This window comes from Rhipicephalus sanguineus, chromosome 4 (assembly GCF_013339695.2).
Source record: "Rhipicephalus sanguineus isolate Rsan-2018 chromosome 4, BIME_Rsan_1.4, whole genome shotgun sequence".
Lineage (NCBI taxonomy): Eukaryota > Metazoa > Arthropoda > Arachnida > Ixodida > Ixodidae > Rhipicephalus > Rhipicephalus sanguineus.
Window position 1 is genome coordinate 10,874,769 of NC_051179.1, and position 12,154 is coordinate 10,886,922.

Here is a 12,154-nt window from a genome sequence, read left to right on the forward strand (position 1 = left end):
GGAAGTCGATGTTATGCGAAGCATGCGGCGGGTAGGTGACTGTGGCGTAACTTTTTTTTACTGAGCGACACGTTACAAAATGACGCTAAAGATTTGTATAAATTTTATACGCACACACATATATGTTGAAGAGCCGCATATGTGTTACATAACCAGCTGTTTACGGTTGGGTAACGCTGCCAATGGCAACGTGGGTATTACCAACACCAGAAGCGGTAAGCTGAGATGTAGTGGTTATACGTGTACCGAGAACGCATGCACATTTCACGAACCCGTGTGCATGTGTGCAAGAAGTTCTTGACTGTTCTTGAACAAGGGCACCATCACCGTGATCAGTGAGCACCAGAAACTGGTCATGACTTCTTATAGGATCCGGTCGTGATCGTGGTGACGAGGGGTCCATGTGTAGTGAAGTATGTCGTACAGTAGAGCTGTTGGAATTCGTGGATGCCTTGGTCATTTCGTCGACAAATTGTCTGTCGACAGAGCTGGCAGATGTCGGAATCTGAAGTCACCCTTCGCGTTGGTGAAGTATAGGCCGTCGAGGCTGGTAGGCCTGGATAGTGCTACATAGACCAACATCAGTGGATGGTGTTTGTCGTATTCGTAGACTACCTGGGCGTATGTAGCCTACGTAGCCTAGTCTACAAAGCGGATGTCAATCAATCTGGCATCATTCTCGGTCAGCATGAGGCCATCGCTCAGCCTCGTAAGAAATGAAGAGGACACTGCGTCGTTCTGGTGGACGAAGTGCAGTTTACGGTGCGGTGGTGTGAATGTCATACGTAAATTTCGTTAGTGCATTCCTCCGGGGTCGAGCAATGCCTCATTATAGCTTGCTGAATCATAGGAATACAAATCCAATGTTGATTGGACTGCTATAAAAGCGGAGCCAACACTGGAACTACAGACGTTATTCTCATATGACGCCTGTATCGTAGGAGTACACATCGTAGCAATATCATGTAGTGTTTATTGCTTTCTTGTAAAGTTACATAGCCAGCACCACAACCACAATTGACGTTGCACCAATATTACGCCTGCGTAGGCTGTTTTTCCAAACCAGTTTATAGACCTGGCGTGGCTCAGTGGTAGAATACTTGATTGCCACGCAGAATGCTTGGGTTCGATTCCTGCTGGTATCCTAATTTTCATTCTTTCGATTCGTTGAGTCAACGCTGCCGATGTTGGTTTTCCTTAACGCTCTAGCATTTAAGCTACCAATGTCTGTTCTCGCCGTTCCTGGGTAGATATAAACTGTCAATCACCTGTGGCGCATACCCGTACACCGCGGCCCATGGTAAACGGGTATGTGCCAGACGTGTCTAGTGGAAAGGGTTTGACGACGTACGCGACAAGATTTTAACGTTATTCATGTCACGACCCGGCAATCATACTCGTCAAATCCTCTTACCCTCCCACGCAAATTTTGGTCTACACCAAGTTAAGGAGGCCATCATGAGAGCACCCAGACGTAGGCGGCTAGATAGATAGATAGATAGATAGATAGATACGTAGATAGAAACGCTCAAAGTGCCAGAGGTTCGCTAAGAAATGCTTCGCATTTAATAAATACGCGAGAGAAACGTTCAGCTGCGCAGCTCGATGAAACATGGACCCTTAAAGCAGGCTTCACAACATGCAAGGCGTGCAGCGGCCAATGGCGGTCCCCAATCCATACCACATGATATAAAAGCCAGTCGCAGCGCTCGAAAAGCGCGGCAAAAGCATGCTTTCTTTATTATTTCTTGCGCTTCTGTAGCGCGGGAAACCATGGTTATTTGAAGATCTCCTCATGTGATCCCCAATGGTGAGCGGCCGCGCATTATCGGTCGCGAGGCGCTAGAAGACGTCACACTTTCGGTCAAGATTAACAGCCACCTTGTGCTCTTTAGATGCAGTTTTAACGCATTTCCAGTTGAGTCTCGACTTTGATTTTTATTTTCGGAACAGCAGAGATACTAATCTTAACAAAACAGGTGAAAACAAAAAAATCGATAATTTTTGAAAAAACTCGCGTTTTTCGACCCGCATCTCCCCTTAAGTAATCTATGGCAAGTGGAGCTACATAGCCTCCAAGATCAGTAGTTGTAGTAACCGCGTTTGTCGTGCGTGTACGTGGGAAGCACGTCGATTGCTCCCTTCCTCTTGTCATGACGCATTGTGAATTTTTGCACGTGCATGGCAGACTCGGTGTTTGCATAAGCCTGATGCATTGTAGTTCTTGCAGACCAATTGGAATTACGGGCTTGTTCACATAGGATACAACCAACATGGTCAAATACATTGCAGAGCATTTAGCTGCATTGCTGCACTTTAATGCCCCTTTGAGGAATAAGATGTTTAAAGAAATGGAGCAGCATTTGTCATTGAGCATTATATATTGTCCACTTGCGACTGCTCTCCTGGCTGATGCAGGTGAGTGGTGGTCGTGGGGCTCACCTGATGCTGTATCCTTCTAGACGTGCTCATGTGTTTCATTGCATAACTTGAAATTAGTGTGATAGCTAGACAGGCGTACATATGCATGAAATGAACAGTTGTGTGCCTTTTTATGCCTTCTGCAATCAAAACAGCAATCATGCAGGCAAGCCGGGACACCGCTGTGTGATAGGAAGTGTGCAAGCTCAGACCACGCAAAAGCAGCTTTATTTTTTGCAATAATGCATCCTAATATGCTGAAATGTTTAAATCTTGCAAATATTTTTACTTTCAATCGTATTATGTGACCATTTTACTCAAGATCTGCAAAAAGTTTCACGCTGCCCAATTATATTTCGCGCGCCAGGCACACTCGTCGATCGTGGTGCCTTTCTGGGGTGTTATCGCAAGAGTGACCACCCTTCTCCCATTGGTCTGCGGCAGAGACGACACACTGTCCCATTCTAGTACACCATAATAGTGCTGAGGCTTCTTTGATGGTGGGTGCTCTAACGATAGGCCGGCACATAGCAGCACAGCAACTGCTGCTGTGCAACAGAAATGGATGCCTAGCAGCCACCAGGTGTCTTGGAATGTTCAGATAAGTGCCTTCAGCTGGCATATGTGGACAACACTTCCAGTGTGCAGAATTGATCAATATGTTACTGTATGAATATGGCACATATTACCTTGTGGCTATGAAGCAGTTGACCGCAGTTTGCAGCTTGCACAGGTTGAATAGATTCCAGCTTGGTACTCTGTTGGTTATTCGTTGATCAGGTGTTGATGCAGCATGTAGTTCAGTGCGCCTCTCCATGTACATTATTAATGTACATTTCGTTCAGTTTTGCCTACCTTTTGCTACATCTCTCAATAGTGTGAGATGACACCTTAATGGCTCTTGTCTTTTTCTGTCGCATACTGCATTTTTTAACCTGAAAGCTTTTTTTTTCTGCAATGTAGTTTTGAAAAATATAATTAGCTGTTAATGCGTGTGTGTGAAGTGCATTATTTTGTTGTTAATCTTTGACAGGTAGGAGTGTACATGGTTGGGAAGTTGTCATTACTTCATCTCTTGCAGTCTCATATTGGGGTGGGCTGTGTAAATGCTGTTTCATTTAGCTGTCCTATATCTTTGCTGTCTTTCAGGAGTGCTGGTGGTCCAGATAAAACAATAGTTACCATCTATGATATACAGAACAAGTTTGTAGGTGAGTGCTCCGGTTGGCTTGGATTAGCTGTATGCATTCTTGCTAAAAACATCATTGTCAGAAAGTCTATGTTTAATGACTCGGATGCTTCATTTGCCTTGTAGAGCTCCAACTTCAATTTGTAAGTTGGCCCAATAAATCTCACATCAAAAAACAAAACAAAGAAAAAAAGATACGTGGGTGCATTTCATTACGAAAATTTATTAACGTGCAATAGACTCTTGATAATTCAAACTCTGATATAGGGTGACCAGCCGTTTCTCGAGACTCGCGGGACTGTTCCACTTTGAGGGCCATGGTCCTACATCTTGCTTTTCGGAAATGTCCCGCATTTCACGCGTTATGATTGTTCGGCAGTGCCGTGAGTTCAGTTGCACCTGGCCACCCTGTTTGAGGGTGTGTTAGCTGCAAGCTTCCTAAAAAAATTACACCATCTCCCGCTAAAGGGGACCATGAGGCGATGCGAAGCCGGAGCACTTGCACGATCGCTTTCCGTTGGCGTTCATTGGGCATGCTACCGACCTCGCGTCGTGGAACACGAAGAGGGACGCTACGCGCGTCGTATCTTCCATCTAGCCTGGCCGTTAATTCTCACAGGGCGAGCGGGGAACGCGGTCGACAGGCGGGCGAGAGGGGGGCAGCGTAGGAGAGGAGAGAGAAGGGGAGGGGACGCGCATGCGCTCGAGCTCATCGCGACGTTGCGCAGGAGAGAATTTTGGCATGTCTAGCCCGCGTTTCAGAGGAAGAGTGGAAAGGGGGAGGGGAGAGGGGAAGGGGAGAGGGTGAGTGGAGAGGGGTAGAGGACAGGGGGAATGGAGAGGAGGTGTGTGGAGAGGGTATGCGCATGCGCAGTAAGGGTGGTCATGCCGCACACCACCACCACCACCACCGGATTGAGCTCCGCCTTAAGATACTTCGCATCTAAAAGTCAACTGGCCGCATGGTCCATGGCGGCAATGAATGCTTCTGGCAACAGCTGCAAGCCCTCATGTGGGTGGCGGCCTCCCGCAGCAGCTTAACACGTGCGCGCTACCAGAAGTTCGCAGTGGCCATCTGTTGCCGAGACAATTGGTGGTGTGTGGAAGCTAAGCCACAGCTGTTTCGTGGGTGACTATTCTTTGAGTTGCTGAACTTTTATGCTGATATTAATAACTTTGTTTTGTTTCGGAGCATATTAGAGTGTTGTATAAAGTAGTTTTCTTTACACAGATACGTACTCGATATTCACCTTGTATAACTTATTGCATTTTCTTGTTTCACAGACGACAAAATATTGCAAGCAATAATTTCCTGCAAAAAGTTAAAAATGCAAATTATTGTACTTTATTTCTCAGCGTGCTGTATCAGTCCCCTCCCTGGGTCAGTGTGTTCTGCATTTCACTAGTACGGAGGGGGTCACCTTACTCCAATAATTCAAGCTTTCGACCAACACTTTACTCCTGAAATCATTCTGATAACAGAAACGTAATCCTTGCTTTCGAGAAATGCGACAGTGTGTTTGACTATAACTAGGGGTGTGCGAATATTCGAAATTTCGGATATTTTTCGAGTAATGTTTGCCATTCGATTCGATTCACACTAGAATTTTACTATTCAAACTTCCCAAAAACAAACACAGTCAACGTCCGATTGAAAGTGACCCCTTCAGATTTTCAATATGCTTCACCTCATTACACTCTCGTATTGCGGCAAAGCTGCCTTACAAGCTCCTTTACGGTCGAACTTTGCCAAGACACAGTCAACGTCCGATTGGAAGTGGTCCCTAGATTTTCAATATGCTTCACCTCATCACACCCTGGTAATGTGACAAAGCTGCTTTTCAAGCTCTGCTACGTTCGCAAATGTACTAACTCAAGAAAACGCTGGTTCCAACATGGAGATCAAAGATGTAGCAGAGGTGGGGGCTCGATTAATGCTGTTTTGGACCTGAAATTTGGGCAGGAAGTCCGAAAAATCGGAAGCCGAAGCTTTTTAGCATTGAAAATTTCAGGTGTTGTTATATATCAACGTCTACGAGGCAGATTTGGAACTCTGGACTTGAAGGGTGTGGAGATAGGTTTAGCACAAAGCTTACCCTACGAGGCGACCGTGAAGGGACGTGACGTTCTCCACTGCCGCAGCGAACAAAGACGCTACGGCCGGGTTCGTCGACTCCGGCACGCCGCAGAAAAGGCACTCGAGGCAGGATGTCAACAAACAACACGGGTTTATTAACCCAAGATTCAGCACAGTACGACAGTCACGGGCTTGCAGGCCGTAAAGGGAACTCCGCAAGACCGATCGAGTACGCTTGCCAGCGGCGCTACGACTCTCACACAAAGGGCAGCAGTCGAGCACACGAACGAGAAGCCGCCTGCTAGAGCAGCGTAAACCTCTCGTGCCAGCCTGAGAGCAAGCTCAAGGGGGGAAGGGGGTTGTCACTGGCGGCCAATGAGGACAGGCGATGCGCAGTGACGTAAGCTAGCTTGGTGTCGTGAGCATGTGAGCATGTCCAGGCATGCCCAGACGCGTGCCCGCGCGCCGGGAAGCCGACGCATGGCTCGCACCAGACAAAGAGGCCTGGCGCTGCCGCTGTGGTCGCCATACTGCCGATTAACGGCGGTCCCCGGCGCTTGAGCCGCGCGGGGCCAACACACACGCTAGCTGGGGAACGAGGCGCAAAAGGGGAGGGCGCGCTCGATTCCCACAAGGGAGCACACCCTTGTCCGCCACATCAGTTGGGCTTCCACAGAAGTTGAAAGAGGAGGAGAGGCTGAGGAAATGGCATGTTTGCCTATCACGTGTAAAGTGTTGTCGGCAACACTTTGGTTGCACCAAATCATGTACGTAAATACAATTCGGCCTCTACATTGCCTCATTCTTGATAAGACAACTATGAAACACCACCCCGCCATTGCTTCATCAACCTAGCGAAAAGAAACACTTTCATGTTGCTATCTCATAAGAATATGCTTAGCGATCCTCTCAACTTTTTTTTCTGCAATTTCACTTCGAAGTATTCGAGAAACATTATAGAAATATTCGAAAAATATTCGATTCGATTCACACTTGCACTTCAATATTCGAATTCGCTTCGCACCCAAAATTTTGCTATTTGCACAGCTCTAACTATAACATGTTCTAATATTTTGCAGCAAACTGACGTAAGTGAAACCGGTCGATAATTGTTGGCAGACAGTCGATCACCATTTTTAACCATAAGGATAATAATAGCTGTGTGCCAGTCATTCTTGTGGGGGTGCTATCACCCCATATAAAGCCGTTTGCGCCCCATGGCGCATGCGCTTCTCACGGATAAGCCGCAGTTAGGTTAAACGGCCGCCGAGCGAGCAGTGGCTCTGTGCTGATGCGGGTTACGGTTGCGCGGTGGCGCCAGCAGCGCCGCCTGCGGAAGAAGCTAGGCCGGCGGACAGAAAGTAGCAGCGAGTCTCTTTGGGTTTGGCCAGTGTTGCCAGATGCCGGTGACTAAACAAGCGAATAGTCACCACAAAAGAAGCCCAAATAAGTCAAGTCAAGTTTATTTCCAACAACATCAAGTCGGAGGTCCTTAGGCGAAAAGATGTCGGAGACATCTTGAGAGAGTGGCGGCAGCACTCCTGTGAATAAGCCCAAAACAAGCGGAAGTTCAAAAAAAACATTCTTGAAAATTATTTTATAGTGTGAAAAAAATACTACAAGCACATATGGAGGGTGAAAAAGTTACTTATATTACTTTTTTCGTTATTGTTTATTCATTTCACTTAATCAAAATAGGCACTTGAATGACTGAAAACACTGAAGGTTGTTTCTTGCACTTCAGAACCGCACACTACACGGAGTCATCGTCAATGGTTTCCAATACTTCTGGAAAATCCATGTCATCCACCTCTGCGGAACCATACATGTTCTTCGAATTGGACACGCGTGCGGCGCCGCGCATGCCCTGTGGTTTTCGAGCCGGAGGCAGAGATGTGCCTTTTACTTTACTGTTCACATGTAAACAAGAGAGAAGAATCTTCCCAGTCAATCAAAATGACCTACCGTATTTACTCGAATCTAACGCGCACCTTTTTTCCGGGAAAACGAGTCCAAAAATCGCATGCGCGTTAGAATCGAGTACCGAAAAAAAAAAAAAGAAACTCGGTTATCATATTGCCATCGACATTTCAAAATGGCCGCCTCCTACGCGCTTTGGCTACAGTGGCTAGAATAGGGAAGTGTGAAGACCGCGCGGCCTGCGCTGACGCTCTCCACCGATGCCTCAACCGGCGCTGTCTAGGTGGCGCTGGCTGTAGCTTACACGTCGCTAGCTCGGCTCGGTGCAGCGAAGCTGTCATGTCAAGGCTGATTTGTGGAAGATATGGTTTTGTTTGAGCCGTAAATTTTTATTAGTGTCTCTACTATAATGCAGGGCGTAAGTGCCTCATAAAGAAATGAAATTTGCGGCTGATATTATCAAACATTATCACCGTATGGTATGACCGTACGCACAGTATCATAAGTGAAGCTTTACATCATTCGCAAACATCGCGGCCAGCTAAGCTTGCGACTGCTTGCGATCGTTCCTTGATGCTGAGAAATGTAACCATGGCACTCTAAGAAAAGATCGAGTAAAAAGGGCGTCTTTTTGTCCCACAACAATAATCGTCATCTGGCTTGCTTGCGTTTCCTTTCTTGAAAACTCGGCGCTGGCCACTTTCCTACCAAGAATGCTATGTCACGCTGATAGCGCGCATGTCGTTCGTGACCAGAAAGTGCCGGGCGCGCGGCGATAGTGCAAGGAAAGGAAGGCAAAATAAATGACGATTATTGTTGTGGGACAAAAAGACGCCCTTTTTACTCTATCTTTTCTTAGAGTGCAATTAACATTTTGGGGGGATTGCCATTTCACAAGGTTATAAGCAACCTCAAGAAGCACGAAAAATGTTGTTATACAGTATACCTAACATTTTGCATGAGATAGTTTTCAAGAACTTAATTATTCTTGCGTATTCACAGTGGAAATATTTTTCACTTAATAACTGCACAGAAAATCGGAGAGCATTTTACTCTTCTTACACATTTTATTTGAAGTTGGGGGCATCAAAGTAGGGAAGAAAGCTAGCACACTACAGGATGATGCACATCACATCGTTCTTCTAAGCTTGAGGTGCTTTGATCTTTCTCTTGCAGAACTTCTCTGTTTAGAGATTTCGTGAAGAAGTGAAGCCGTGTGAGAACAAAAAACTTGATTATGTTTCTCGTCAGATCTTGCTTGTGTTAGTCGCACGCTATATAATACGGTCTGCATTGAGTTAAGAAGTTAAGAAGTTCAACTATAGTGTCCCTTTGGAGCTTATTATAACTGAACCACGATGTGAATGTGTCCTCCAGTTACTCCACAAATGAAAATAGTTCAGGTGACAGGTACAAAAGCCCTCCAACATCACAGAATGCTGTGAATGACGCAAGATCCTTATTTGCGCTCTCGAGGGATCTGAGCACCTGCTCAAAACAGTCCCGGCATTTCGTTGCCATAACTTTCTTCCGTGCCACATAGCCGGCCAAATAGTACACCAGTCTTCCGTCACTGACTTGCACAGGATACGCATGGTCAGAAAGGAGAGTCGATGCCTGTAGTACACTTGAAGCATCGTCCAGGTTTCCAGTGTCCAGTAAATTGTCGACATGGATGGCCACTTCATCAGTTCTAACTAATGACGTAAGTGTGTCACCTGCACAGTTGCCCGTGTCTGGTGCTTTTACCGAATTGTAAAAGCTAAGGGAATTCACGGCAGTAAGGAACTTGGTCGATGTGGGATGATCATTGCACCCGGATATCTGACGAATTATCCCGAATAGCTTTTCGATTGGATCTCGGGGATTGGAACGGCAGCATTCTTTTCCAAAGGCTTGTCTGCTTTTGGTATATTACGCTGCCACTGCTGGAACAAATGGTCGTCGTTCGGGACTCCAAACAATGAAAGCTTCTGCTTGCACGATTTGTACCCAGTTGAGCATCTGGGCACAAAACAGTGGCTATGACATCTGCTCATGGCACACACTCCGCAAAAGACATAACGTAAACACAACAAGACTGTCCGACCAGCAAATGCAGCACGAAAGAACAGCGTAAGAAGGCAAAATAATCACGTCTAACCGGCGAGTTGCAGCGTTGAACAACGTGCGCAGCCTGAAAGCCTGACGTGTATGCGACAGCGCGCGCCACCTAGCGGAATCATCGCAAGGCGGCGTCACTACCTCCCATTGCAGCCGCTTGACGGTGATCACACTTCTAGTATTCTAGCCACTGTACTTTGGCCATTTCTGCCATTTTTTCAGTTCGTACGTATGCTGAGGAGATTGTCATCCCGTTCTGCGTTCGCATCGACGGCATGGAAGTGCCGACTCTAAATACTCGACGAGTGCACCACGATGCCGCATTTAAAAGAATAGTTATTACATGTGCAGAGAGACGGACGGAAATCGGGCCGCATCGCGGTCGTTCGAAGTTCCCGAAACGTGCGTGCGAGACTGGCGCAAACATAAGCAGAAGATTTTTTACAGCAAAGCTTCACGAAAAGGTTTCAGTGGACCAAAGCAGAGCCGGTTTCCCGAAATCGAAGAGTGTTGAAAGCGACGAGGACTGATCCATTACCCGACTCCTATCGCCGCCGTAGTGGTGACAGTTTTAGCGGCAAGGCCCGCTTTTTGACTTTGTGTTTTACTTTTTTGAAAGTTTAGTTCCTTAAAACCCAAATACTTGTTCTTCGAATGTGCGAAGTTTGACTCCTACGGACTTCTTTTGTTCTTTTCTCTCACGATAAATGGGTGCGCGTTACAATCGATGTATTACTTTTTTTTTTTTTTTTGGTCGCGGAAAACGGGTGCGCGTTACAATCGAGGGCGCGGTAGAATCGAGTAAATACGGTACTTCCCGCTTCGCGAGGCTTCACTGAAAGTGACGTCAGGGCCTCTCCCGAGTTTTTCTTCCTTCATGCTGTAGTGCCTTTATAAATGTCGCCAGGAGGAAAAGAAGGGCCTAGGAGCGCTAGATGAGTGCTTAGGAGGGGTTCGTATATTTTGACTCTAGCCATGTATTTAACGACAAATACACGTGCCAGGGACTAAAATCATAATATTTCCTGAAAAAGCGCGAGTAAGCCCAAAGAAATGCGAAAAGCGACCTTAAGAATTTCCAAGCGACTCGGCCAAAAAAGAAGCCCAACTCCGCTTATAATAAGCGGAACTGGCAACTCTGGGTTTGGCGCCGTGTGTGGATGGACGTCTCCCACAGTGGGTCCATGGGGGACGATACTGCGGCTCGTTTCCCGCGGGCCTCTCGTGGCGAGCCGAATGTCGGCGACGCCGCATTCGCGGTGCATTGCATGTCTTATGTTGTCTTGGGTGTGTGTTATGTTTTTTGGGTATTGTATTAGCACTGTATAAGGTTACCTAGCGTGTTAATAGTTGTTTATCAGATTCGGCAGGCGAGCTCGTCGTATGTAAAGGAGGTTAACCCTTTGTGGGTTTGCCTATATTTTTCACACGATGTATAAAAACCGGCTGCGGTATATTCATATAAGCTACAAAGAAATAGGATAAAACAAATTTCATTAAAATCAAGCCAGTAGTTTACTGAAAAAAAGTGGGACATATATGTCCCACTGACTCATGAGAGTCTTTTCAAAAAGTGGGAAAACATTGTCCTACTGTCTCATGAAGGCACCATCTCAAGATGGCATCAATGGGTATTTAGGATGAAACGGCCAAAGCAAGAGACACAGTATTGCTTCTCAAGGTGTGCTGAGGAAAGTTGGGGGGATCTCATTCCAGCATTAGAACACCACCTGCACCTGTGCCTCTCGTGAGCCGTCACAGTCCTGTGGTCTGTTCCTGTAAAGCTTACTTCACCGCATGCAGCAGCCATTTTTTTGTCTATTTAGCTGACCTTGCTTTGGCTCTCGAAATTGTCGAGTACAGCTGTTGTCCCTGAATATGCGCCTACATTTCAAGAGGTATATGATATCAAGAAAAATATTTCCACACATCAGTATCCGCAATTACACTGTGGAATGAGCGTGGCAATAATGCAGGGGATTGTTTCGATGCATTTATCGGTTAAGGTATTCCGCAAATTTACAAAAACACGTGATGACTGGAAGCTAAAATCGCCTCTCTGAAAAAAAAAACCAGAAAAAGAGAAAATTATCTGGTATTTTGATTGGTAGGTTCTTTCTATCTGGGGGAAGAAGAAAATTCAGAAGCTATCATGAAAAAACATGGCTGATCCCTGTGTCATAGGAATCGGTATAACACGAAAGTGAAACGTGTCTTCACAGACGTAGCTGAGCTTTTGTTGGGCATTCTTTCGCCCCAAGGGCGAAGGAATGACTGCTACAGCAACAAATTGTAATGTCACGCGAAGAACGGCAAGCAGCTCGAAACTTGCAACGCGCTGCTCAAGCAGAAAGGACACATGGAACGAACATACACAGGATGAGAGTGAACTGTCACATTTGTAACTTATTTCTGTGTGAGCACCGCTCTCCTTTCGCAAAAGC

At 46.3% G+C, this 12,154-nt stretch overlaps 1 protein-coding gene across 1 annotated transcript in view; it reads left to right on the forward strand.

Moving 5' to 3' along the window:
• The window catches only part of LOC119389369 (vacuolar protein sorting-associated protein 11 homolog), a 77,395-nt gene that overhangs the window by 12,953 nt on the left and 52,288 nt on the right, over positions 1-12,154 (forward strand). The window contains exon 8 of the mRNA XM_049414412.1: positions 3,571-3,632. Coding sequence (XP_049270369.1) covers positions 3,571-3,632 — 62 coding nt within the window. The remainder of the gene's footprint in view (positions 1-3,570; positions 3,633-12,154) is intronic.